This window comes from Colletotrichum jinshuiense, chromosome 5, assembly GCF_051148585.1.
Source record: "Colletotrichum jinshuiense chromosome 5, complete sequence".
NCBI classification, from domain to species: Eukaryota; Fungi; Ascomycota; class Sordariomycetes; order Glomerellales; family Glomerellaceae; genus Colletotrichum; species Colletotrichum jinshuiense.
In genome coordinates, this window is record NC_139312.1 from 3,221,142 (window position 1) to 3,248,540 (window position 27,399).

Consider the following 27,399-nt stretch of genomic DNA (forward strand, 5'->3'; position numbering starts at 1 on the left):
TTCACCTACTTCTCCACGAAACATTGATTCCAAAAAAGAAATTTGAACTTTGGGTGCCATGGATATCCCCCATGAACACAATAAATATTGTTATGAATGACGGACTCCCTCCTCGCGGTACGCCTTTGCTTGCTTCTTCCCGTTCCAAAAGTTCCCAATCCAACAAGTAATTCATGTTGAGCAGATTATGTGTACACAAGGCAGTGTGGGGTTACTGCCGAATTATTGCAACGATGACGAGTTGCCTGGGATTGGACTCAGTCCTCGATGGCATTCTCGTCGGCCGGTTTGGCACTAGGGGCCATGCTTGACTCAACGTTGCCTCGAGCCTTTTCTTGACTTTCAACGAAGCGATCCCAGTGCATGGGGTCGAGCGCCCGGAGTCCTTCGCGAATCTGATCGCGGTCCTCGTTGAAGACGTGCATGATTCCCTTCTGCTCAACCTTCTGGACCAGGCCAGGGTCGCCGATTTCCTCAATCATCTGGTGGAGCATGGCAGTATGCTTGGGGTCAAGACCGACTTCAAGCACGCCGCTAAGCAGTCCGTAGTACTCTGGCTTGATGATACCAGAACGAATCTTGTGGCCCGCCCTGAGCATTCTGCCCTCTTCTTCTGCAAGCGCCTTTGACGTGTGCGACAACGTGGAGTTGGTGCGCGGTAGACCAGGCCGAACTTGCAGGTCAATCTCATCCTCGGGGTCAGATGGGATGCTGTTGTGGTCAGGGTCCTCAGTTGACGACAGCGAGGTTCCAAGCTTGTCGCTTTGACTGGGGAGAGTGTTCTCAGATGCTTCGTCGGTAGATACGCGAGTATCGGGGAACTCATCCTCGAACCGCTTGATAATGTTGGCTAGTGTTACATCGAGGAACATCAACTTGCGCAGGTTGTGCTCATCCTCTTCTGGGTTGACTCTGGCCTTGGACAAGGAAGGCTGCAATCGTTGACGAATCTTGCGGGCGCTGGCGAGCAAATGCTTCGACATGTCCTTGGCCTTTCCTGGGGGAAGTTTCGGCCGCGGGCTCGAGGGCACGGGAATGCCCTCTTCGAAATCCCGAATGAACTCGCCAGACTGTCTTCTGGACTCATCGCCTCTGTTCTTGAGGCAGCAGGTGAGAGCCTTGACAACACCAGTGCCGCCAATGACGTAATCATCATCCGGCGCGGATTCGTTGTCAGAATCGTCCCTGAAAACATCCTGACCGACAAGATGCGCAAGCACATCGGGGTAAGGTGGAATTGGGCCGCCAGGTAAGGAGGTCTGGGACTCGGCCAAGACTGTCGAAATTACCGCGCTGATGTCTCCAATCGGGAAGCGCTCCATGTTCCGCAAGCAGTATGCCACCACCTGCTTGGCCAATGCCTTGACAATCTCTCCAGAGTTGTCGCTCGGGACGTCAATATCGACGCATACAATGGACTTCGACACACGAGTAGCGGCCAGGAAGGATGCGTACAACGCGCAGGCCTCTTCTTGGGCCTCCTCGGTCTTGGCGTCCGCCAGCTTAACAAGTTCGGGGTTCTCGAGGAAGCTAATGTGCGCGAGAAGCTTCGCCTCAGGAAGGATCTCGGCGAGTGCGATCGCCTGTTCCGCAGTCATGGCTATATCGGCCAGGTGAACACGCCGCAAGCCATCCAACTTTGGCAAATACCTAGACACTGTTAGCTGTGGCTTCATACTTGGGCGGATGGAGGCTACTAACTTGCGCAACAGACCAATAGCACTAGGGTCTGACTTGCACAGATCCCGGTTGTGAGAAAGGTCGATAAAGCGAAAATCTTTGAGTTGCGCAAGCGCAGGGAAGATCTTGCAGAGCGAGCCTGGCTTCAGGTTGCACTCAGCCAGACTAAGCGCCCACAAAGTGTCCTTCTCTGAGATTGCATTTGCAACAATGTCCATATGGTCGCGGAGATCGTTACCGCCCAAATCGAGACCCTCGCATGTACTCTGAGAAAGATATCTCGCAATTTGCCGCAGACCCTTCTCGTCGATATTGTTGTGCGCAAGACCGAGTCGTTTGACACCGCACTGGATGATGCCGTCTATTATCACGCCAAGATCGTCGGCGTTTAGATTAGTCTCTCCAAGGTTGAGCAGCTCCAGAGTAGAGCCGCTTAGACGCTCGCCAATGGCCTTTGAGAAAAGAGTAGCGCAAGGATTTTGAGCTGTCTCGTCGTTTGAATGTCTCAGTAAGTGATGGCTGCTTCCATTTTGCGTCGGTTGAGATGGGTGGGGGAAGGATATCGTAGACAGATCAAGAATCTTGAGCGTTCGACAGAGATATACGAAGAGGCAAATGTGCTTCCAGCCTTCGGGTCCGATCTTGTTGTTTTTGAGAACGAGTCGTTCGACAAATCCTCCCTGCAAAGTAAGACCGTCAGGTTGAGCGAGCTTCCGCCGTTTGGACTCGGGCCTTTTTGCGGCCAGGAGACCGGCAAGTATCACCCTTAAACCCTCATCCGTGAGACCGCAGTTCTCCAGAATGACCTCTTTGACAGGTACAACAGCCAAATAATCGCCTAGGGTAATCAGGTCGGGCAACTGCATCCAGTAGCCCGTCAAGTCAAGTTTTTGTACCATGCCAATGTCGGAAGAACAATTCGATGGGCTGCTGAGCTGCTCGGTAATCTTCTTCAGGATGGGCGTTTCTCTCAGCTGACAACAGCGCCGGTATATCCTCACCGGGTTCGTGGTAGGAGAAGCTGTCGTTTTGGGTGCTGGGAACGGGGTGCCTTCGCTAGAAGAGTCGCTGTCGTCCAGGTGGATTTCCATGGGAATCGAGCCGTTGGCTTCTGCCTGTTTGCGCTTCTTCTCTTTTCTGGCTTTCCTCTCCTCTTCGCTCTTCTTCTTCTTTTCCTTTTTCTTGGTGTCTTTCTCCTTGTCAACAGAATTCGTGTTGTTGGCGTCGCCGTCCTTCTTGTCCTTCGGCTCCGTTCCTTCCTTTTCTGGTTCCCTTGGCACAGTCTCTCCAGTTGTGCGGGTATCCCCGTCGCATTCTTTTTGCTCCTCGGAACATTTGGGGTTCTTGAGGGCCTCGCCTTCCCCCTTTTCCGTCATCCGCCCGGCTTTTGACTTCTCGAGTGGTTTCTTGACAACGGTATCTGTGTCGAAGTATTTGGGCATAGGTGCAATCTCGACGTCGACGCTGAATGCGACCCTCCGGAGCTTCGCCTGGTGCAAGTCCGAAATCCGACAGCGCTCGCGGTTGCGATCGACGTTTAACACCTTCCTCTCCACTAGTCCGTGGGTTCCTTTCGCGCCCTGTCCCAAAACACCACCGGACGAAGACAAGCGACGGAAAACTCCGAGGAAGCCGGCCTGGCCGCGGCCGGGAGGTGCCGGTGTATAGGGCTGGTCGCCATCGTATTTAGCGGCGTGCGCGAGAACAGCATTCTTTGCCGGAGTCACCTTGGGAGGGACGGGGCCCGTGTCTCTTGGTGGAGTGTTGTTCTGGGGCTGCTGGTTTGCCTGGGGGCTGCTGTTGTTGATGTTACTGTTGCCGTTGGGCGAGGAGGAGAACTTGGACGAGATGTTGGAAAACCACGAGTTGCGGCGCGACGGCGGAGTGCCGTTGGGACCCGGTTTCTCGTTGGACGGACTTCTTCCTAAAGGCGGCCGTGACACAGGGATGGGTTTTGTCCCCTCCGAGCTTCCTTTTGTAGCGTTTGCTGTGCCATTAGTGTTGCCGTTTGAGTTGCCATTGACGGCGGGCTGGCCGGTGGTCGGAGAAGCGGGTGGCGGCGATTCTCGAGGGGTGGAGGTCGAGGGTCGTCGGACGGTTGGTACTTTTGGTGGCCTGTCTTTGAGGCGCATTATGAATTAGTATGGAAAGGTATGGTGGTAGAATATTAATGGCAAGATGCGCGAGGATGAGGAAAGGAGAAAAGGAGGGAAATGATGGGTTCTTGGGATATATCCACAGCCAGATACAGGCCCAGAGATGCCGTCTCGAGTGGCAAGCGGCCGTAGGGCGGCGATTGCATGTTGCTTATCTGGGCCGACTTGGCTTGGGATGCGGGTGCGGGTACAACAGGGCGGCGGTAGGCGAGAGCAGCTGTGACTGGCGACGGGGCCATTGGCGACTGGGGCCCTCCAGCCAACTAACTGCCCTGGAAAATGAGGTCAGACGGGACATTGATGCGTACCTTTTGGTGAGCCGTGGGTCATCCAGCTAACATCTACTCCATGAACCTGCTCCATAATGAATGTCGCAGAGATGCCGAGGGTGTAAGAGGACGATGACCGAGGGCCGCAAAGGGCCGAACAGACGAGGTCGTCCGACTAGTGAGGAAAGACGATGCTCAAGGGAGGAGGCGGCGGTTGTTGTTCTTGGTGTTTGTTGCTCACCGTTTGGCGTGAAGGAGAGGAAGTGGTGGAAGTGTTGCGCGCAGCCCGGCAGAAGAGTGACGGCTTCCTGGCTGATTTGTAAAAGGACGCGGGAGGTGGAGGGTACTTCGTTTATTTTCGGACCGGACTCTGCAAGCCAAATGGGCTCGGTACGTAGTGGTGGATGAGTGACAGCTTATTATTCAAAGGGGCGCTGTGCAGAGGAACATGGGAAGGTATTGCGCAGGTATGCCTGGGGCTGGGAGACTTGCCGGGCACTTATGGGCAGTGAGCGACTACTACTCAGGGTCCGAATGGGAAATGGACTGAGAGGGCATACGGTGTCCGTACCTTGCCGTCAGGAAAGACCGGACGTGGCAGCTCAAGCGGGGTTCATTAACCTTTTTAGAGGGGGAGCATCTCGTCATTGGTAGGAGATGGGCGACGCCATGGCCCGGATTGGAGACAAGACACACACGCGCTCGCCTTGGCTGAGGGTCGAGGAACTACATCTACATGGTACCGCCGTGGCAACATCAGTCATCGCACTGAGGACGAGGATAAGGATGTGGTCGCGCCGATGCCGGGTGCTTGCTTGGTCTGCGCTTTTTATTTGGTTTGTTTTGTTTTGTTCCTTTTTTTTTCCCTTTCCATTCCATTTTGCTTGCCTCGACACAAATGTCCAATACAAGACAAGCCGCCGTAAAACCTCTCATTATAAACACCTATGTTTTACTTCACGCAAGGAGGTATCCTGGCGGCGTGGGAAGTCCCGCGCGTCCGCTGCCATCAGACGACGGACGGACATGTTATGCCGCAATACTGCCCGGGGCACACAGCGGCAAATTCATGATCCAACATCGGCCGCACTCCCGCCTGTTTTCGTTCCTTTGTCTCCTCTTGGCTCCCAATTATGTCACCCACTCCTATGGAACCAAAACCCCCGGCAGCGGGGTTTCCTAACATTACATCCCGTCGCACCTCGGTCCGTCACGTCCAGACAGGATAGATGTAAGGCGCTGAGAGAGAGCAGCACAGCAACGCCAACATTCCACGCTGATGTCTGCGCCTCATCTCTCACCGCACGCAGCAAGACCTGACACGGCCAGAAAGCACCGGCACTGCGGTAACATGACTGAAGTACCGATGTACTTGTAGGGGACCTCCGCTGCGCTGCCGTTAACAGGTGGTCCCTGTGGATTGCTTCGACTCTCCTCTGGTTGGATGACACTGCCGTCCCTTCTCCACTGGCCGGCGGGGATCTTCAACGTCTGGAGAGCGATTCTGAGAGGGTACGGACGCTGCTCGCCGGCATTCCCCCTCGGTGGTCTCCTTCAGCTGATTTGATTTCCTGGTGTTCCCGTGAACTTGGACCCGTCGGCCAGCTCATCGACCCAGCCCAACCGCCGTCGATTTCTCTCCCTTTCCTTTCGCAAGCGGACGAGATCTCCCGCAACTCGCTTGCCTCACCTTGCCAGTGACCGCACCTCGACTCGCCCGCATCGGCCCCTCCCCTCCCCCTCCCCCCCCCGTCGCCGCTCCTGCATTCTGCAACCTACCACTAGAACCGCACACTACTGCACCAGCCAGACTAAACCGGAGCCAGAGGGGCTCTTATTAATCGCTCTCACAGCTCACGCTCGTGGCGCTCCTGCCCTGACGCTGACGCCCCGAGTGCCTTCATTCTACTTGCTATACGGGGTGAGTACTAAGCCGCAACAGGCCCGTAGGCAAGAACACCACGGAACAATCTTGGCACTTCCATACCTGTTGCAGCCGCAGCTACAGGAACTTCCCTCCCCGTTCCGGGGCGTCTCTGCGCCAGCTGACGGCTGTTCAGGGTCCAGATGCTTTCTCTCCACGTTTGCATTAACCCAGAAATCACCGGCCCCCTAAAACACGCAAAACACATTGCACAGGACTAATTACTTCCCTCACCGACCCAGCACTAGCCGACTGACCGCCCCCCGTAAAACCATCGCGAGATCACGGGGACCTCGTCCCACGGAGCTGCCCCTAGGTTTGGAGGTCTCCCCTGCCCCGTACCCAGCGGTGTCCCGTCGTCTCAAAGCGGACGGACAGACGCCGCTAGAAAGCCAATCAGTTCAATCCAACCACTGGCATCCGTCCACCCCTCGAACCCCTGTGAGGGAACATGCAAAGGGAGGGAGGGTGGCATTTCTCTCCTTCTGCAGCAAACCTGCCTACAGGCAGGCGCACCATTCCATTTCCTGCTGGTTGAGATGATGTGCTTTGGGGCTTGGTGGGAACGCTGCAAAAAATGGCAAAAAATGAAGAAAAAATAACACCGCTTCCTGAGGCCCCCTCCGTTCCCGCCGCAGCGTCCTCCGTCCATCCATCTAACCATCCATGCCCTCCCGGCAATCCCGCGCGCGCGACTTTGACGAAATGCGACACTGGCTGGGCCCAGGACCCTCTCAAGCCTTCCGACTTCCTCCAAACCAAGGCGACGCCCCCTCTATTTTACCTCTGTCGCCATCGACAGTCTTCGGACGCTTTGTGGGACCATCCCTCGAGACTCCTCTACCATGCAGTAGCTGCAGTGCGATCAAGGGGAAGGAGGGGGGAGGACGAGGACGAGGCTAAAGCCATCTCAGATCCAACATCCCTCGGACGGCCCATTTCGACATGATGCTCCAGATCCATGAGCCTATTCCATGATGATTGCGCGCCTGTCTCTCGCGCCATCCCGGGACCCTCCGCGAACTCCAAAATTTCCTCAACGCCGTGTCTTGATTTTTCCCTCTCGCAAGGGATCGTCACTCTTCACTGTCCCCGTTCCTTTCTGGCGTGATGTGATATCATTGGTGCTCCCATGCGGGGGTCTCGTGCCCTCCTTTTTTCGCCTCACTACCCACCACTCATCTCGCAATCGCCCACGCGCAGCCGCTGCCACCGGTGCGCCTTGGCGCGAGCCTTCAAGCACCGTCGCCCTTACCGTCATCATGGCACGACACACAGTAGCGCCCACAATGCTCGCACTTGACAGCATCGCCAAGCGGTCAACTACTCGCGCTTACCGATTCGATTGGGGGTTTTTGTTTTTCGCTCGCCTCACATGCCCCAATTCAATTTTTTAGTTTGTTTGGTTTGCTTGCAGGGGGTTGTTCATGCTTTTACTTTTTTTTACTTTCAACTTTTTTGACGTCTGGCATTTGGGATATCTCATTGAATTGTTAAAGAGTTCCGTTCCCTTGACCATCATAATCCTCCTTCCGGATTTTTGTTTGCCTGATAACTCCCAGAAGACTGCGAAAGAGTCATGCCAAAACGTCAAATGCCCGCGATACCAACCCCGCACATGAATGAATTAAACCGCTCTAGATACAAGAAGTTTACTCCTCACGGAGCGCGGCAATGCGCTCCTGGATGCGCTTGTCCTTCTCCTCCTTGGTGAGGCGGATGGTCTTGTACTTCTTGGACTCGGCCTTCCACTCCTCCTTGGTCTTCTTGGAACCCTCGGGCTTCTTCCAGGGGTCCTCACGGATGGAAGCGTGAGCCTCGGAGTAGAGCTCCTCAAGGCCGTCAGCCTCGACATCGTCGTCGATGTACTGCTGGAACTGAGACTTGTAGCGCTCCTCATCGTCGTCGGCGAGGGTCTCCATGTACTCAGCAACGTGCTGGCCGAAGATGTAGTTCTTCAGGGTCTCGGCGTCGAGCTCCTTGGTCTCCATGTCGTAACCGGGGAAACGCTTCTCGGAGTGGGGGACGAGGATACCACCGTCAGAGGCACCCTTCATGGCACCGAAGACACGGGCACCAGTGGAAGTGCGGTGAAGACCGACATCGAGGTTGGCCTTGAAGGGGCGGCGCTCGCCGTCGTCGGTCTCGGCGGCCTCGGTGAGGGTGTACTCACCATCGGCCTCCTCGACACCAGTGAAGGTCTTGTCGAGGCCGAGCTTGCTGAGGGCACGGCGGGCGATCAGGAGACCGGTGGCGTAGGCAGCGGCCCAGTTGGTAAGACCGTGGGTGATGCCGTAGGCGGGGAGCTCGTGGGCGTAGGCAGCGACGAAGACCTTGTCACCGGTGATCTCGGAGGTGACGATCTGCATGATGATGTCGCGGTTGGTGAAGCGGACCACAAGACGGTACTTGGGAGCACCGTACTTGTTCTTGGCCTGGGTGATCAGACGCTTGCGAGCATAGTAGTCGGTCTTGCCCTGACGTCTGCGCTTGTACTTGGTCTGGAAGCGACTGTTTTTGGTCAGCGAAAACTATCCTACGAGAGCTGGCCGGGAGGGTGGAATTTGGGAAGGGGAGCAAAACTAACCTGTAGTACGCGCTGTTCTTCACCAACTTGTGGAAGGCCTGTCACGATGAAAATCCCGAGTCAGCAATTTGCGCTTCAGATTTGGCCCATTGATCCGAAGCATCTTGCTTTGACTCCTACTCCCAAGAGACATTTCTGCCTGCTGCTGGGGGCCACTGCCATTGCTGGCAGATGTCGCAATTGTCCTTCGGCCATTGCGGCCTTTTGGATGGTTGATGGTGTTCTTTCAACTTACCATCTTGACGGTATTGGCTGGCGGGCGGTTGGCTCAGCTAAATTGTCGATAGGTGATTGTCGAGGGGTTGTTCGAAGGAAAAAGTTCACAGGGACCGTCGCGATAATATTCTCTGTGGGGGATTATTTCGGCAGCCCTAACGAGTGCGCCCCACCTTTCTGGAACCCGCCAGGAGCTCAAAGAGGTCGGGGACGAGTCACGTGGGTCGAAGTCGAAGTTCGGCCGGTGACGAGTCGGGTCGGTCACGTGTAGTCTTCGTTTACATAATCGAGGTGACAGGTATTCCACATTGTTCAAGCCTCCAGGTTTGGGCCGAGGTCCACGGGTGTGATTCGCCGAGGTGGGGGCAGGCGGTTTCCCCAGGTTTCGGTCCCCGACAAGAGTGCTTCTCCGCCTGCGACAGCGACGCGCTATAGTCGTGGGGTACAAAGTATATGATGTAGATCGTCGTTTTTTATATATATTTCTATTCCTCTAGCCATGCAATCTCTTGAAGAATCAGATAACTTCCTGGTTGATCATGTTCTTGAAGCAGTAGACGACATGACCAATACTAAGCAGCCCAAGGTGATTTTGTTTGACATTGGCGGGGTGTGTGTAAGTGGCTCCCTTCGAACTCCTTCTCATGCCGTCCTTGGTTTCCTTTCATCAACTGCTCATCACACTGGCTATGGTCGCATCTTCAAATACTGTACTGTAACGAGACACCGGGCCATTCATCTGACTTGCAAAGGTCGTTTCACCGTTTCAATCCATTCTCGACTACGAGCTCAGTCTCGGCATCCCGCCAGGATGGGTTAACTACTCCATCTCCAAGACCAGCCCTACGGGCTTCTGGCATCGACTTGAGACAGGCTCTATACCCATGGATAAGGCCTTTTTCAAAGGCTTCAGCAAGGATCTCCACGACCAGGGCCGGTGGGAGGCATTCTACGCCACCCAACAGGCCAAGAACCCGACGTTGTCCAAGAAGGTCCCGGCTTTACCTGACATCGACGCCGAGTACCTCTTCAACGCCATGATGGCAAATTCAATCCCCCCGGATCCATGGATGTACCCAGCCCTGAAGAAACTCAAGGCCAGTGGGAAGTACATCCTGGCCGCGCTCAGCAACACCGTCATCTTCCCGGAGGGCCACAAGCTGTGGAGGAAGGACTTCATGGACGACCCGGTGCGCAGCTTATTCGACGTCTTCATTTCGTCAGCGCATGTTGGGCTGAGGAAGCCGGACCCAAAGATGTACCAGCTCGCCGTCAAGACACTGGATGAGTACGCCACAAAAAATGCGAACACGGAGAGGGGCCAGGCCCTGGGATTGGCCGGGGGCATCAAGGCGGAGGATATCCTTTTTCTCGATGACATTGGTGAAAATCTAAAGGAAGCGAAGAAGCAAGGGTTGCGTACTATCAAGGTTCATCTAGGAAGGGCGTACGAGGCCGTAGAAGAGCTCGAGAAGGTCACGGGTCTGGCTTTGGAAGGCGAACATCCAAAGATCCCAGTGAAGCCGAAACTGCAGGGTAGCGGCAAGGCAAAGCTGTAGATGTTTGCATAGAAGGGTACTGCCCAGGGGACCTCGGCATCTAGTTTCTGCGGGCTACATAGACATATACAGCGTCCACATTCACAATCTTACCATCAACAGCATTCTTCTCCCACTCTTCGCGGAAAAGAGACCTGGCCTTCTTTTTAAACTCATCCGTAGCGAGGTTGATCGTCAACGGGGTGCCAGTGATCCAGTCAAACTGCTCATCGACCTGGTCCATGCCGTAGTAAGTGTCGCCCTGGCCAGAGAGCTTGTCCATCAACTCGATCTTCTCCACCGCGTACCCCGCCCTCCCCAAGATTTTCTCGAATGAGCTTTTGTCTGTGATCCAAGACCTATTACTGGGGAACCTCGCCATCAGCCGTCTTGCTGCACGTTCCAATAAGAGGCCGACCTTGAGGTTATCCTCGTGGGTAATGTCGACGACCAGCCTGCCATCCGGTTTGAGGTATTTCCGCCACAAAGCGACTACCTTCTCCGGATCGTCGAAAAGAACGAACGCACTGGAGCAGAGAATAACATCAAAACTCCCGTCACGAATATCCGGCAGGGTCTCCAACTTCGTCACATCGTGATTGAACAGGCGTATGCTCGCGCTGGGTTTGAGGCGCTCTTGTTTCTCTCTCGCCTTGGCGAGCATGGCTTCAGTAACGTCGACGCCGATTATCTCGCCTTTTTCGCCTACTTGCTCGGCCGCGATGAATATCTCAAGACCGGTGCCACAAGCCAAAATCAAGACCCGCTCGCCGGGTTGGACATTGGCGACAGCCATAAAGCGCTTGGTGTAGTCGGGGTGAAATGAGTTCTCATAGTTCTCGGCTCGCGCAGTGTACATGCGCTGAGCGGAAGCGGCTTGCGTCTCGAGGTCGAATTCCATGACGTTCGATTGCGTGTTGGTTCGAAGGCACCGCGACTTATCACACTGATTGGTTCTCAAATATTACGACGATGTGGTGACCGTGGCCAAACGTCTGGTTTTATCTCCTCAATGTCCAGGCTGACTGTTCTAGCACCAGTTGTATCGGCACGCCATCCGATGATCTGCAACTAGCACATGCACCGTCGTCTCCAAGTGGTCCACGAACCGTGGTGATCACTGTATTACTCAGCTTGAAGAGTAAGCTTTGACTGAATCCGTGAAACTTCAATCTCTGCGACTACAAAATTTGTCAGACTGCCCATGACCCCAGGGCATCTGGGGCAGAACCAATTCTTGGAAATAAAGAGACAAGAGGTGTATGCTAGCGGGATGCGATCTTGAATTCAAGACATCGTGGCCCGTGCTAAGCGAGAAGAAAAAGTGTGGATGTCCGTGCAAAAACAGCATCAGCTTAGAACTATCTCATTCTTTATGTTCACGCGTTTCCTACAATCCCTACAATTTCTCATTCATTGGTGTGTTTTACGCTTTTCGGGAAATTTCCAGGAGGCTGAAAAGACAAGAACAGACAAGAGGAGATTGCGGAACCAAATACCAACTTTTTCTATTGTCCTCGTGCTTCCTGACCGACTTGGATGAAGCTGGAATTTCAAAGGCATCCTCAAATTCGAGCCAATTTGATGCAAAGTCTACTTACCTCACGATCACAGGAACATAAAGTTGGAGTTAATACTTCTGTTAACGAGGTCATCCCAGCATGGGGGAGGGCAGAACAACAAACCAACTTGAATTGATACAGGGTTTGAAGATGCAAGATACCCCCTTAGTGAAATCTATAAACAAATCAATCATTCGATTGATAAAGCCACGCAGTATTCTTCTTGCTGTTCATGTTTGGCGTGCATACTGTCTCAACTGCTAATATCACCTGACACTCTTTATGTTGGCTGGTCGCCCCGTGTCCGGACCAACGTCGCATAACATAGTGAATGTAAGGTTCTTCCAAGGCAAAGCTCGACTTCAAACAACAGGTCACTGAATTGTCCGTATAGAAGGTGCTGAAGGGGTAGAGATTGATTGGATTGAGGCTCGTCAGAGCCAGCTAAGCGCTGGGCGGCGGGTGCGTTGTGCCCCCCCGGGCTGCTTTCCTCTTCGTCTTCTTCTTCGTCCAAATTCAACCATCCCTCGGCCCGGCCTGACCAGCCCAAATCACTGCCACAATTCAATTCTCTCGGGAGCGCAGGCTATTTCTCGCAGGTTGGTGGAGAACATGATGTGATTATGCAGGCAGGCCCCTGAGGTTTCCGCCGCCTTCTGATTTGTCCTATAACCGCTGATAGTAGGCTGCCCAGGCGCAGCCTCCCACAACGCATGCAATAAAACATGTAAGTTTCTTGCAGCTTCATCGCTCGTCTTCTTCCAGAAGCCGTTCTGTTGTAGTGAGCTTATCATTTACCGAGTCTCTGCAGTGCTTGTTGGTCGATACGGAGTTGACTCTGTGATCTCTAGCACAACCGGCGTATCCGATACTAAATCCGCTCTTGGGATTTCACCAAGAGGCATTTAAATCTCTCATGCCTACGAGTCAAGCGGGTATTCTCTGGCCTGTCTTGGCTCTCAGTTGGTCGGGCCGGCGCTGGCTGAATCCGAGCCTTGCGCCATCTTCTGGCCCAAGGTGCCGGATCCGAATGGTTTCACTGTCGGAGGAGAGTTCCTCTTTAGGTGACTGCGCCTACCAACATCCAACGGTATGTTGGCTGGGAGTGTCACGAACACCTCTTCCAACCCCGGCGGGAGTGGGGCTGATGGCTCCCTGAGCTGTTGGTTTGGTCATTACTGCGGACAGACACCTCCGCAGATTAGAGGCGAGGGCAGAACGACGGATAGTCTCTGAATATGAGTCTAATAAAAAATCCGGTATCGAGGAATTTATTTGATCTAGGTAGCTTGAGGATTCAGACAGATGTGCCAAAATAGCGAGCTACCCTTACAATCTTTTCCAAAACGAGTTGTTGGAACCGGGTCGGGTGTAACTTTGATGAGTAGACACAGCAATTAATCTGAACCTCGACCCCCCTGTCATATTGTTTCGTGATTGCATTTCACAGCCTTCTTGGTGATGGAGGGTGGCCTGCAGGCTCACAGCCCACCAGAGCTATCTGCCTCGTCGAGGCCTCCATGGTGTATGCTGGCTCTTGAACGTATAAGACCGTCCAAAACCTGATTGGAAACGTCTCTCGAGGTAATAGAATAGTCAGGTTCTATTGATTGAAATCAATTTGCTGCCAAAAACTTCGCCTCGGCTCTCAACCATGGAGGTTCTCGTTCAAAGAAAATGGGTGAAGAGCGCCAGCGAACTTCAAACCTGCCTAGAAACCAACCTCGACTCCTGTGCAAAATGCCAGGGCCGCTCCAAAAGCAAGCCAACCTGCGGCAACTCCATCAGCCAAGCGTCACGCACCCAGGTTTCCTCAGTCTTGATCGAAATTGTGAACAGCGGAAGCATATCCTCTGCCGCCAAACACCTCGAGCGCCTTGCTTCTCTCGTGCTATGCAAAAGATTTCACCAATATCAAGTCACTGAGAAAGTGACCGAATGGGGAAGCCGGTTGAGTTCCTTTCTCGGGCTTGAGAGGACGAAAGTCAAAGAAGAAAAAAGACCGGGACTCGGCATCCCATCGCCCAGCACTGCAACCCGGTCAACGAAGCCAGCGAGATGTGCCTCAAGAGCATCTGTCTCCACCCCAAAGACGGAAATCGATGCATCCGATTACGTGTTGAATAAATTCAAGAAAGAAAACAGCCCGGTGAAGGAAGAGGACGATAAGGAAGGAATCAGACTCGACAGCATTCCGTTCGCCAAGTACTCACCGCGGAAGACTGCCAGTTTTACAGAGAAGGACCAGAAACCCACCATCCACGAGTTTTTGCCTTTCAGTCGCCCTAAACGAGTAAGCACAATCAACAAGGCAATCATGAAGAAACTTAGTGCTGCTTTTCTGGAAAGTGAGAAGGAAAAAGACACGGGCGGCGAGGGATACATTTACGGTTACAGACTGCCTGAACATCATACGATGTTGGGAGGGGAGAACTGCCCAATGATCAAGATCGGATTTACAAACAACCCCGAGAGGCGTATGAAGCAGTGGCAGGCAAAGTGCCAATATGAGCCGGTGATCGTCTTCATGTACAAGGTGACGCACTATGTCAAGATGGAAAAGATTATCCACCGCCACCTGAGCAACGAGCGGAGGAAGGAGGTTTGTGCGGGCTGCGGGTCGACGCATCACGAGTTCTTTGAGGTCGAGACGGCGACTGCCGAGGCGGTGGTGAGAATGTGGGCAGCGTGGGCCAGGCTTCGGCCCTTTGATGAGGAAGGGGTGCTCACCCCGTACTGGTCGCGGAAGTTGAAAGAGTTGGACCTTGACAACCCTGATTGCTGGGACTTGTTTGTTTTCGACAAGGTTAAATGATGGCCAATTCATGATGAAGGGATATGAATAATGATTTACGAGGGAAATTTAGCGTGGAGTTAAAGGAGCTAGGGTCTCTTAGACAGGATTCAATACCGAGAAACATCTCTAACCCAGAAACCCACAATCGATTTAAATCCTTTAACTTGCCGGAATATCCTACAGGTAACATAATGGTGGCAGTGTAGTTGACCAGAGTGTTATTGATCTTCCTTTATTGGTGGATGGCGAAACCTCGGTCTTAGTATATGTGATGTAAGTGACGATAATCTGGTAATTTATATATAACCCATTTGTAAGATGACGCCTCGCTAAATAAACTCCTTCCGCCCCTCTTAAAACTGTTGCCTTTTCGTCCAACACCCTTCTAGCTACATCCATCAATATCGTCGACCCGGAAGTTCCGCTGGAGGCGCCCCCGGCAGCTCAACAGGAGCGGTTGGATTCCCCCATGGTTCAGAACCATACACCTCCGTCGGACCCCACCCGGCGTGGATCTTGTTGTTTTCTGTGCTATACTGCAGATGAGAGTCTACCTGGACAGCCTCGCTTTGGTCATAGGCGGGAGGCTTTTGTGATGACCTCCCCCATGACTTGAATCTGCTTGTCCTTCTTTCCTTAGGCTCTTTGTTGCTCTTGGTGCGTCGTAACAGGTAGACCGCAGACACTACAGTGATACAGATAATGGCAACTCCACCTACAACTCCCCCGATGATGAGCCCCGTATTGTTCGGTCCGCCAGACGACGCGCTTTCGTCGACCTTGCCCGATGACGATGTTGCCTCGCTCGTTGGGGGGACAGACTGCGTTGATGACGAAAACGCACCCGATGCGGAGCTCGTACTGGGCGATGGTGACAATGAAGATGTCGAGACAACTGATACTGTGGTTGGCTGCGACGTTGACTCTTTCAAAGATGTCGAAGATTCCGGAGTAACGGTGACGCTGGGAACAGCTGCAATTGTAGGATCCTTTAACAGAGTCTCTGTGACATGACTAGCACCGCAGGCAATGTATGAGAAGCCTCCCTCGAAGTTTCCCTGGAGAATGACTGTAGAACAAAACTTATTCGTAGAACTGGGGCGGCCTCGTTATTTTGATAATCCTTGGTTGCCAAAGCCAAACAAAGGACTTACCATGTGAATGTCGTAAGGCCTGCAATGCCAGTTTTCCCGCAACCAAATTTGCAGTCAAAGTTATCAACACAATTACCAGCCAACCCACAATCAGTTGCGGATAGTACAGTCGTGGGACAGAAACCCCACAGACCGTGTGCTATGTCAAGGCGACAACCGTACCCTTTATCGGCTGTCCGTGACTTGGCTGGGTCGCCGTTGTAGTACCCGCATGTGGATGAACCTATTGAAGTAACTTGACGTCGTTTAAGGTCCTCGTTTGAGGCGTTGGTGTCGTTTCTTGACGGGGCTTTTGTCGGTTTCGGGGGCGATACAGGGGCAAACCTGAGGTTCACTGCCCGTGGGGAGGCCAGGGCAACACGGCAGTCCAACGCAAAGACAAGCAGGAAGAGGAAGAGTGTTCGGAGCATGCTGGTCGTAGAATGCTTATATGTAAAACGATCCTAGAACGACGGGGGCTTGGGAAAAGCCTCAGAGTTTGCTGTTTAGAGGGGTTTCGCAATTCTTCGTCAGAGGAAGCGAGGCAGTAAGCTGGCTCTGCTTCGGCCTTTGAGTGAACTGTGATGTGGCCAAGCCAACAGAAAAAAGATATTTGAGAAATTAATGATTATGGAGGGAATAAACGTGCCCAGCCGCTCTGGACGAGACGAGAGATATTATCAAGCCGTACAACGACAAGCAGCGAGGAGAGAAAAGACCCGCAAATCGAAGAATAAACAAGAGAGAGGCGATGGGAGGACCGCATAACTAAGTATGTGGTATTCCGCCAGCCCCGAGAACCCACACTACTGGTTGTTCAAGGTCACGATAACCCAGGCCCAACTTTGGGCGACTCGAGGCGAGCCTTGTGGGCGGGTTTCCTTGCGCTGCATGAGCACTATTTTGGAGAGCAGGCGTCGACACAGAGCGTTGGATCCGTAAGAGGGCGGTTGGGACTTGTTTGCTCAGTCCCGACAGTCTGGTTATCCCCTGGCATCTCATTTCCCTCGACAAATCATATATCAGCAGTCGAGTATCGGGCGTCACTGCCTGCGACACCCATGCTACAAGAGGGGGCAAATTTCAGCTCGCCACACCGCCGAGCAGATGGCGGGAAATAATGGCGGTTGTGTGTACAATCTGCCCTGGGCCATTTTGGACAAGGTGAAGTAGACCGACAGCGTGCACCAACATCGCGAAGAGACGGTGGAGGAGGCAAGGCCTTGATTGCGGGCCCATGTTGGCGGCGCGAGCCAACCAAGCCGTCAGTTTTAGTCGCGCGGTTAAAGACTTCGCTCTGAGCCTGCTCCTGATTTCTGACGACAGTGGACCATGTGAGCCATTCTTACCCCCGGCCAGCGGGGTCCACGGGTGTCGACCGCCAACAGGCGTATCCGGGCAAATGAGTGGTCGGCGATGCATTGGGCGAACAAGGGCCCTTCGCTTCCATCACCCACTTGTGCCGTGTTGGCCGCCACCAAGAAGTGCCCCCGGTCGGTCATCTTCCCCAGATCGGGGAGGCGCGCTCTCTATCCCGTCATAATCAAACCCGATTTCATCTCCTTCTCTCCCCTCTCTAGAAAACCGTCGTTGTCCTTTCCGTGCGCGATGGTGGTTCTCAATCGTGCTTAAACGCCATGGCGAGACGGAAACTCATCGTCGCCGCGCAGGCGTGCTCCTTCTGCCTAATCCTCGCCAGTCTTTTTTTTGCGTACGATCTCTTCTCAGGACGCGACTACTTTGACCTCGCGAACAAGCCTTTCCGTGCGTTGAACATTCCTCCATTTTGCCGTATGGGCGACGAACGTCAATTTACTGATATGTGAGCCAGAAAACCCAGACGCGACCGAAGCAGCGCACGGAGCGTCACCGGGAGAGGACCGGACGAGCGTTGCCGTATCATTGCATTCCCAAACGCCACTACCGACATCCACGCCGACGCCGACGCCAACACCATCCCCAAGCGGCGACGATGCCGGCTCCACAGCACCGGACGGGAACCCGGAACACCTAAAGAACGCCGCAAAGTACATTAATTCAATCCTCGATGCAGAGGATAACACCCTGCCCAGGCTGGACTGCCCCCGGGCCGACGCCGAGCGCTACCGGTACCTCAAGCCGGCCCCGAACCAGAGCAAGCCAAAGTTCTTCTTCGCCCTCAACATCCGCCAAAAGGCCGACCTCCTCCCGCGCCTTATGGGCTCCATCGTCGAGGCCCTCCGCTTCCTCGGCCCGGAGAACTGCGTGCTCTCCATCGTCGAGGGCAACTCGGACGACGGCACGTACGAGATCCTCCAGCGGCTCCGGCCCGAGGTCGAGCGGCTCGGCGCCGAGTACCACTTCGCGCGCAGCGACCTCGACCCGGGGCGCGGCGACCGCATCAAGAAGCTCGCCGAGCTGCGCAACATGGCCCTCGCGCCCCTCGCGGCCGACCCGCAAAAGTACGCTGCCGACGCCGCCGTCCTCTTCCTCAACGACGTCGCCGTCTGCCTCGAGGACATACTCGAGCTCGCCCACCAGCGCCTGTACCTCGGCGCCGACATGACGTGCGCCTTCGACTGGACCTACGTCGGCCCGGACCCGACCTTCTACGACGTCTGGATCAGCCGCACCATCGCCGGGGACTCCTTCTTCGAGATCCCGCCCGACGGCAGCTGGAACTCGGCGTGGAACATCTTCTGGAACGAGGACACGTCGCGCCGGCGCTTCTCGGACCACAAGCCGATCCAGGTGTTCTCGTGCTGGAACGGCGCCGTGGCCATGACGGCGCGGCCGCTGCTGGACCAGCTCGTGAGGTTCAGGGCGCCGGGCCAGGGGGAGTGCTTCCAGGGCGAGCCGCAGCTGTTCTGCAAGGACATGTGGAACATCGGCTTCGGCAAGATTGCCGTGATCCCGAGCGTCAACCTGGAGTACAGTGACGAGGCGGGGAGGAAGATCAAGGCGGCCAAGGGGTACACCAGCCAATGGACCGGAGACGAGGACAAGGTCGACGACTTCAAGCTGGAATGGAAGGTCGACCCTCCCGAAAAGGTCAAATGCATGGCCGGCTATGATAGGCAGACCTGGGAGCCCTGGAATCAGGGGCTAGAGTAATTGGAATCGATCCGTCTTGAAACGCAATAAAATCGCGAATAATGTTCAAGCCTTGCTCATATACTGTCTCCCTTGATTGAAGCTGTCTTTGCCTTCTCTTCCAGCTTTATCTCTTCAATGTCAGCCTCCACAAACTTCACGTTCGGCGATCCGAGAATAGGAGACGGTGTTTTACCAGATTGCCAAGGTATCCAACAACACGTGACCACCCGCGAAGCCGCAGGCTCCATCAGTGTGACATAGTTCAAAATGATTTTTGTATTCTTGGTGCCAAACGACAACACGTAGCTATGCTATGGGTAGACGAATTCCGCTGGTTCATGATCATATCCTTTCGAAATCAACCAGCCCTCCCTTGTGAAGAGCGTGCGCCGCCAGACCAGCGCCAATTGTAACGCTAATCTTTTCCCCCACCCCCCTCCTCGTCCTCCTCGCCTTGTGATATCTGTAATATCTTTTTAGCCGTGCAATTTCTGGTTAAGACCCAGCAACAGCTGCTTCACCGAGTTCATCAAGTGTGACTCGATCCCGTCGAAGCCCGCCGCGGGCGAACCCGAGGTGCTGGCCTCCGCTGGCGGGGGCACTATGCTCGCGTCCGCGAGGCCTAGCACCCGGTCAATGGCAGACAAGGTGACGGCTTCAGCCTTGGCTTCGCCGATCCGGACCTTGAGGGCATTGGACGAGACGTTTTTGAACCCCACTAGCGCATTGAAGACCTTGGGGTCAAAGACATTGCCAGGGCCACTTGGTGTTGGCGTGCCTCCTGATCCAGGTGTAATGCTCCGGGTGGAGAAGCCGTCCAGGAGTTTCTGTATTCCCTTCATGCAGATGTCCTCCATGGTCTGGTTTTCTGTGGCGGCGTTCTTGAGTCCGAGGCAACGGTTGAGGGCGGACATGACAATGGCTTCTGCCTTGGGGTTCTTCGCCTTCTTCAAGTTCTCGATGAGGCCGTTCTTCAGACCATTGACGGCAGACAGTAGTCGAGGCTGGATAACTGGTCGAGGCTCGGCCTGTGCTGGTGGTGTTGGTGTGGGTCGGGCTTGCTGCGGTGCGGCAGCGGGTATCTGTGGTGGTTGCGCTCCAGGGATGGCGGCCGGAGCAGGTTGTGTGGTTGGCGGTGCGGATGATGAAGCGCCGCCATCTTCTGTTTTGACGGCGGGATGAGCCGGAGGTGGCCTTGATGCGTATGGTGAACTATAAGTAGACGGCTGGCCTGCAACACCCTGGGGCCGGGCGATGGCAGCAGCAGCCCCGTAGCCTGGGAGCGTCGCGGGCGCAACTGGTTGGGAGGCCACTGGCGGCGGGGGCTGGCCGGGAGTGGGTGTAGCTCCCGGAGGGGAGTATTGCGGCGTTCTGGCAGCTGCCGCCGCCACGGCCGCCGCCTGGGCTTGCTGCCCTGCATAGGTTTGGGCATGATAACCATGGGGGAGGTGTTGATAGCCAGGAGGCATGTGACCCTGTTGCTGCGCGTATTGAGTGTACATTGGGTGGTTAAAGTGGCCATAACCCGCGCTCATGGATCGATCTGGCGATGAGGCCTTGCGCTTCTTGCCAGCATCAAGCTCGACACCGGGAACCCTCGACCACAATCCTGTTGTGTCATCTTTCTTGAATGCCTCGTTGCCAATGAGGTTATGCCGCACACTGGACTCCCAGCCCTTTGTCTCTGTGTGGAAGTAGAACCAGGGGTATCTTTGAGTGATCCGTTTGTAAATCTGCTTGAGGGTGAGGCCGTCGGGTCCTGCCGCAGTCAAGGTCTCGTCAATGAGCACTCCGTAGTTCTTGTTCGGCTTCTGTAGCTGTTCTTCGGTGTAATCCTCAATCTTGAGCTCAAGGGGTGGCGATTTAGGCCGGACCCTCTTCTCCTTCTTCTCCTTGGCCCGCCGTTCGGCATCTGATCCTTCGGCACCATCTTCGCCCTTGGGCTTCCGGGGCTTGTACTTGCGCTTCTCTGGCCGGTCGCCTCCTTCTTCTGGTAGTGGATGCTTCCGTGGCCGCCCGACCTTCCTCTTAATGGGGGGTTCTCCGGGAGGTGGTTGTGGTAATGTCTTCTTCGCCATTTCTTGTTGTTGTTTCTTGAGCAAACGTTGCTCTCGCTTGGACATGAAACCATTCTTTGGTGGTCTGCCAGGCCCTCGTTTCTTCTGAACAAATGGTACCATTTGCTGCGGCATGAGATGCGCCAGCTCATGCTCCTCTGCCTTGACTTCCGTAGTGGGCTGGATGGAATCTTCCGCTTCCTCCTCTTCTTCTTCAAACTGGGCATCGCCTTCCGCATCGGCATCCGCATCGGCATCAGCGTCGGCATCAGCGTCGGCGTCTGCATCAGCTTCGGCATCAGCTTCTGCATCAGCATCAGCCTCGGCCTCAGCCTCGGCTTCAGCATAGGCCTCATCGCCTTCCGCGTCAAGGTCGGACTCGCCCTCATCAGACGGCGCTGGCGGACTGAGAGCAGATGAGTCGCTTGTGTCATGTAGGTCGCCGTTCCCGTGTGAGGCCTCGAACTCGAAGCTCATCTCCTTTCCGCCTGTGGGAGCCTTTCTCTTGAGCTTGAGCTTCTCTTCTTCTTCGGCATACTCCTCGGCGCCTGTCCGGCCTTCGGGGACGCCATTGATGACGAATCGAAAGTCGACGTCTTTGATCTGGAGATGGTCGCCACTCCGAAGCACGACGACACCCTCCTTGTGGTGCACGTCGTCGATGAAGAAGCCGTTCTTGTGAAGAGGTATTGCTTCGAAAACGCATTCATCCTTATTGAACTGGATTTTCAGATGTTCTCTTGAGATTGCCTTGGTTTTGCTCGCTATCTCAGGCCCTGGCGAGTGGATGGCGATGAAGGGGACGTGGTAAGGAGAAGGCCGCAAAGAAGCCAGATCCACGGCTGCGGCTCCGGGCGTATGGGAGACGTACTGCCGATTGGAGATAAGATCCTTCTGCGACTCCTCCTCTTCCGGCTTTTGCGAAGAGCCAGTGCTAGTGGTCTTGCGACGCTTTGCCGGCCGCCCATCTCCTTCACTATCGGATTCGGGTCCCAGCATGCCTCCCTCTTCACTGACGTAGGACTTGCTGAACTTTCCCCGATCATGCCTGACAGGCGATGGGGGCGGCAGGCCCATCAGCTCGTTTGCTTCAGCCCTCTTCCGATATTCGGCGTTGCGCCTCTCGTCCCTCCGCGCCTGGACCATGGCCTTTTGATCACGGCCGATGATGACGGCGTAGGTGGTCATCTGGAAGACACTGTCGGCGAACTCTATTCGAGCGAAGGACTCAAGGCCTTGGGTTGCTGCGGCGAGGTTCTGTGTGGTTGCGACGAGGGGATCGTTGCCGTTGCCCATGGTGCTGGGGAGGGTGACCTGGGCGGGCGTGACGGTCGGAGGCGGCGACATTTGATTGGACATTTGATTGCCAGCCATGTGCGCGAGAGCCATCATCATGTAGGCGTGGTCGATGGCCGGCATTGGGGTGTTTGGGAAGGACGGGTTGAAGGAGTCGGTGTCCATATGGGCGGCTGGAGCCGGCTGCGACATGGTCGCGGGCGGAGCGCTGGCGTGAGCATCGGTCATGACGGTATCGACGGCTCCGGCAGGGGATTGGCGTTTGGTAGACGTGTCGTTTGTCGATTGCTGGGCGGTGGTCGATGCATCGGCACGCGGCTGGTCGGTGGTGGTGGTGGTGGTGTTGTTGTCGTCGGGGTCAGGTCGGGCGGGTGTTGGAGTCGTCCTGGGCTTGTTCTTGGGCGGCGGCGTGGTCGGCACAGGCGCCTGGCCATTTTGGCCGGCGTTGGACGAAGTCATCGCTGCTCTGTAGTCGGACAGATCAGCTCCTTCGCCTTCGGCAAGCCAAGAGAGGCGTTCTGGTCAGTCGCGACAAGGTTGGACCTGAGGAGGCTGCGGACAATGCGAGAGATACCAAAAAAATTGGCGTGAGACAAGTCATTCTTGCCGCGATTGACAGGGTCGACGGAAAGAATGCGCGGCTCTGATTGGCTGCTCGGTGGGATTCACCGTGGACAATGGCCAGCCTTCCCCGCGCTGCGCAAGTACCCAGGTACTTTTTCCTCCCAGCCAGTCCCTTCCGCGTCGCTGCCTTCCTCCTTTCTCCGGCGCAGACAGAAGACGGGAAGGCGCAACAATCGCAGCTTCTCCCCCTTCGCCAGCCCGCATTCACCAATGCAGAATTCCGACATGTACTCTTGCCAACTTGCTTCAATTGAATGATGATGACTCATCCACTATGGAGTTCCCTCATGCACTCTCTGCACCCATCCGCTCCTACCTGGGCCTTAAACTCGATCTCGGGGCCCAGCGCATTGGGTCGGGCCAGGTCTTGCGGTGAGCAGACTATTCACGATGCATCTCGGCCAAGATCCGAAACACCTCCATCACTCCCAGAAGCACAGGCGGTTCTCGCGCACAGCACCCTGCGTAGATCGTCCAAACTTTCCGACCTCGGTTCCCACTTCTCTCGGTCAGGATCCAATGGCGCATAGCCTGGCTGTCGGTGAACCAGAGACTCATCCCATCCTGTCGCCCGCTGCACGTTTTGCCTAAGAAACCGGCAACCCTGTGTGTTCAGGGTGCTTGTCGGTTTACTGCATCATTCTCCTTGGAGAATATTTTGGTTGAAAATGCATGTCTACACATGAATAGTGGAAAGCGAAGGATGGCCGGCTGCTTTTAGTTTGTAGGTTTCCTTCTGCGTAAGTAACCATCGGCCAGGTGCTTCATTTCCTTGAATTCAAGGCGTGCTGCAGGCTCGAGGGACAGCTCAGAGAACTCCCGTTCTTGGCGGCCAATAGGATTCAGTCCATGGGCTGGTCATATAAAACGTTGTAACCTTGGAACACAGTTTGGGTATAGATGATGAATCAACATTGCAGCACTACGTATGGCTTGGTGGTAACGTCATCTATATCTGAGAGGGTGCCGGATCTTGATACCTTCAAATGGGCATCGAGTACGCTAGCGGGGGATATGGATGCTACGAATCCTATTTCCTTGCCCCTCGTGACAGCCGACTTTGTCCCAACTTGCAATGCCGAGACACCACTCGCCTACGCTTGGCCGCTCTCTTCACTTATCCTAAGTCCCCCGAGCCAGAAGGGGTTCTCTCTCGCTGAACAGAGATCGGCGGGAGCCCCACCACTTCTTTACTCCATCCGAGGCTCGGTAAGACCAGAAGCAAAGCATGCCGGCAATGAAACCGATGGCATCGTTCCTGAAAGCGAGAAGACCTGCCGTGGTCGTCAACATTATCGTCCATCTCTCAGCCCTCTCGTCGTCCGAGAGCGAGCGGAGTCGTCGCATTATGTTGCTCCCCTCGTTCTCGGCGGCAGCGTCCTCCCACAGATCGGAGGCACCGTGGTTCAGGCTCTGTCCGACCTTGGCGAGTTCGAGGCCGGCGGCAATCACCATGACACCTAGAAGGCCCTTCGGGTAGTGCTTGAGCAAGCCGAGCAAAGACTCTCCAAAGATGAGACCCAAGGCGATCTTGAACAGACCTAGGATAATGATGCTGGCTCCGCTACGCGCTCCGAAGCGGAACTGAGCGGCAAGCCCACCTGCGCCGTGGCAGACGGGCATGGCGCCGAACCAGCTACCCACCAAGTTCATGACACCCACGCTGATGCCCATGGCAGTGACCGATGGAGTAGTCATATCCGGCAGCAGGTCAGCCGCGAGAGCACTAACCGCAATGACCGAGTTGAGGGTGGTAAGCGGTAGCTGGCCGATGGCCATCGACAGCGACTCATACTTGAACCAGTCAAAATTCCAGTGAAGAATGTAACGCGCCGGTATGGTGGGCATTGAAAGAGTATGAAATTTGTCATCAGCGGCCATGGTGGAAATGAATGCAAACAAGAGTGACAGGATGAAGATGTACAGCGCGTATGGGAAGCGCGGCAACCCGTGGGTGAAGATGAGAAGGATAAAGGCAGCCAACGCCCATAATCTGTTGTCGAGAATGGGATGAGTCCATTCCAAGTCCCGAAGCAAGCTCGATCCCGCAGCCATGACGAGGGAGAGACCGGCGCCAAGCTGGATGCCCTTGACGACGGGGACAGGGACATTTCTAGTGACCCAGCGGATCAAGCCGGTGAGACTCATTATGAGGACTATCAGACTGACCCACTGGCCAGCGGCCATGACAGTCCTGAAGCCACTGTACTCGGGCCGTGAGATGGCGGCGGCTGCGATGGCCTACACACACAAGTCAGTGGTCTGAAGCCTGCTAGCATCTGGAGGGGTTCTCGCCTTCATCGGCTGCACCGGGAGCGGGATGCCGAATACGGCGCCGGTCACGACATTGAAGATGCCGGAAGCCACCAACGTGGTGTCAAGATAAATCGAGTGTTGGACAGCAAGGGCGACCATCAAGGGGAGGAGAGTCCCCAAATCGCCGAGAGCGCCGGAGATCTCCGCTGCGGGAGACCGACGTAGAGTCGCGACATTGTGTTGCTGGACTCGTTTTAGATGACTGAGAAGCGTCATCATGCGGGGGGGGGGGGGTCGACAAAGTACTGGTTTTTAAAAGAAATTGATTTCTTATTTTTTGGTTGGTAGCAAAAATGATGAATAAATGCTCCACAGCAACGGAGTCGCACGTCAAATTTAACTAGTGGGGTGAAGGTCAAAAAGGCAATCGTGTCTTTGTAGACGTTCGGCGAATGACGATGCCCTCACGATGCGCTCCCTCATGATGCAGCAGGCAGTGTTCAGCACCACCGCCCGACTGATGTCTAAGGAGCCGTGGCCAAGACAGAAGTCTGATGGTGATTGGCCACTCGAACCCCGCCTTTCCTCGTGGGGCGAAGTCCCTGCCGCTTCGAGACCGCCGTTGCAACGATAAGCAGATAAGGCACCGCTGCCTAGTAAAAGCATGTCGTCATGGCAGTGAAAGTGGACCAACCCAGACAACCCTCGGTGGAATGATCTGATCGCCTGACGTTGGTGAGATTACATAAGGTGCGAGGTCAGGATGGTGAGGGAAGCAGAAAGCCACCATGTGCACTGTAAAACGCAGATCACTGGCAGTTGCTAGTGGCTAAAAAGAAGCCGACGCGGTGCCGCAGATGGTTGGTGACGGGCAAAGAGCGGGCATAAGTGCTAGCCAACCTACAGGGCCGGTTCCTTTTGATGAGAAACAAGCGCCAAGCCAGGACCCGTAATGGCAAGAGGCTCGAATAGAAAGCAAAAAGCAAAGAAGAAGGAAAAAATCGAACTGGGGCAGCGCGGAACGGGCGGACGGCGGGATTCGCTCACTTGCGTAATATTGGTCAGTACCTGTGTCTCACTGCGCAACGAGCTTGGCAGGGCCCCGGCTCGCAGTACATGGAGCTCCCCAAGGCAATGGCCTCTGCCTGTCGATGAGGTTTTTGTTATCAAATCAGGGCGTCGACTGTGGACACAAGAAAACGCCGCTGTGACCCTGCAAGGGAACGGCGCGCCTTCAAAGAAGAACTGCGATGGCCGGTCATCAGGCCAGAGTTTGACAGGGAACAGTCAGTGGCCCCAGATCAGTCATCGGCCCTGGCAAAGCGCGACCCCCGATCCGATGTCGATGGGTTGCGACGGGATGGGATGGGATGCTACGGAGGACGGATGCTGGAGACTTGTCGAATGGGAAGCGGAACCAGCCAAGTCTTGGCCTGTTTGTCACCGCGGGGTGTCATTTGGCTTGTTCATTCATTCGGTGTTGGACTTACAGCTAGGTTGCCCGGGGCGTATGGGCCCCGTACGCTGTCAGTGACTTCCTTGACTTTTATTCTGTTGTTGCTTGGCCGAGGCAAAGGCAAATGACCGATTCAAGCAATCTCTTGGCCCGTCGGGCACATTTGAGTTCTGCCATCTGCCAATCTTTTGCCAACCCGTCCGCAGCAGCTTGGCCGGGCGCGGGTGAGGAGGGTCATGACTAGTCCAGCAAAGGCTGAGGCATTGCGGGATAATATACAGAGAGCTCCAGGGCTTACCGCAGGTTTGCCTGCCTACCGGCGCTCCGGGGATGCGAAGCTAGCTACTACGACGGCTCAATTCGCCAAGCCTGGTACCTTTTGGGGACCGGAGGCGAGGCAATTCGCCAAGCAGGCTAGTGTAGATTCAAGACGGAGGCGGTGGGCGGCAGGAAGCGTGGAAACCGTGAGGAAAAGAATAAGGCGAGGTACGGATGTGAAGAAAATAAGACGGGACTGGTGTTAGTAAGTGGGTGGGCAGTCGACGGAGGCGAGGCTTACAGAGGCGGCGAAGACAAGGCAGGAAGGGTCATTTGTTATTGTCATCAATTTGTCGCTTACAGACAGACATCCGAGCACGCGAACAAGGGAGTCGCTCGGCCGGCCAGGGACGTGGCAGAAACAAAGGATTGGCCGACGCAGCCAGCCAGGGCTGGGAAGACAACACAGCTGATGGTATTCCCGAGAAATCTCCCCAACGGACATCGGCGAGAGC

The 27,399-nt window shown here is 55.1% G+C and overlaps 8 protein-coding genes across 8 annotated transcripts; 3 read left to right on the forward strand and 5 right to left on the reverse strand.

Moving 5' to 3' along the window:
* Positions 1 to 257: 257 nt before the first annotated feature.
* On the reverse strand, positions 258 to 4,199 carry EsH8_V_000800 (protein phosphatase regulator GIP3; the record flags this gene model as incomplete). Its single annotated transcript, XM_083273316.1, has 3 exons — positions 258 to 1,650; positions 1,702 to 3,799; positions 4,145 to 4,199. 3 exons carry the CDS (start codon positions 4,197 to 4,199, stop codon positions 258 to 260), a joined length of 3,546 nt encoding a protein of 1,181 aa, XP_083126031.1.
* A 3,482-nt stretch (positions 4,200 to 7,681) lies between these two features.
* EsH8_V_000801 (60S ribosomal protein uL18) lies at positions 7,682 to 8,854 on the reverse strand (the record flags this gene model as incomplete). The annotated part of the gene is made up of 3 exons (XM_083273317.1): positions 7,682 to 8,540; positions 8,617 to 8,654; positions 8,852 to 8,854. 3 exons carry the CDS (start codon positions 8,852 to 8,854, stop codon positions 7,682 to 7,684), a joined length of 900 nt encoding a protein of 299 aa, XP_083126032.1.
* Positions 8,855 to 9,394: 540 nt separating this feature from the next.
* On the forward strand, positions 9,395 to 10,391 carry EsH8_V_000802 (HAD-like domain-containing protein; the record flags this gene model as incomplete). The annotated part of the gene is made up of 2 exons (XM_083273318.1): positions 9,395 to 9,448; positions 9,585 to 10,391. 2 exons carry the CDS (start codon positions 9,395 to 9,397, stop codon positions 10,389 to 10,391), a joined length of 861 nt encoding a protein of 286 aa, XP_083126033.1.
* Positions 10,392 to 10,431: 40 nt separating this feature from the next.
* Positions 10,432 to 11,271, reverse strand: EsH8_V_000803 (S-adenosyl-L-methionine-dependent methyltransferase; the record flags this gene model as incomplete). Its single annotated transcript, XM_083273319.1, has 1 exon — positions 10,432 to 11,271. One exon carries the CDS (start codon positions 11,269 to 11,271, stop codon positions 10,432 to 10,434), a length of 840 nt encoding a protein of 279 aa, XP_083126034.1.
* A 3,077-nt stretch (positions 11,272 to 14,348) lies between these two features.
* EsH8_V_000804 (meiotically up-regulated gene 113-domain-containing protein) lies at positions 14,349 to 14,747 on the forward strand (the record flags this gene model as incomplete). Its single annotated transcript, XM_083273320.1, has 1 exon — positions 14,349 to 14,747. One exon carries the CDS (start codon positions 14,349 to 14,351, stop codon positions 14,745 to 14,747), a length of 399 nt encoding a protein of 132 aa, XP_083126035.1.
* A 2,752-nt stretch (positions 14,748 to 17,499) lies between these two features.
* EsH8_V_000805 (glycosyltransferase family 69 protein) lies at positions 17,500 to 18,955 on the forward strand (the record flags this gene model as incomplete). Its single annotated transcript, XM_083273321.1, has 2 exons — positions 17,500 to 17,626; positions 17,694 to 18,955. 2 exons carry the CDS (start codon positions 17,500 to 17,502, stop codon positions 18,953 to 18,955), a joined length of 1,389 nt encoding a protein of 462 aa, XP_083126036.1.
* A 458-nt stretch (positions 18,956 to 19,413) lies between these two features.
* EsH8_V_000806 (uncharacterized protein) lies at positions 19,414 to 22,749 on the reverse strand (the record flags this gene model as incomplete). The annotated part of the gene is made up of 1 exon (XM_083273322.1): positions 19,414 to 22,749. One exon carries the CDS (start codon positions 22,747 to 22,749, stop codon positions 19,414 to 19,416), a length of 3,336 nt encoding a protein of 1,111 aa, XP_083126037.1.
* Positions 22,750 to 24,036: 1,287 nt separating this feature from the next.
* EsH8_V_000807 (putative sulfate/molybdate transporter) lies at positions 24,037 to 25,446 on the reverse strand (the record flags this gene model as incomplete). Its single annotated transcript, XM_083273323.1, has 2 exons — positions 24,037 to 25,117; positions 25,166 to 25,446. 2 exons carry the CDS (start codon positions 25,444 to 25,446, stop codon positions 24,037 to 24,039), a joined length of 1,362 nt encoding a protein of 453 aa, XP_083126038.1.
* Positions 25,447 to 27,399: the final 1,953 nt, after the last annotated feature.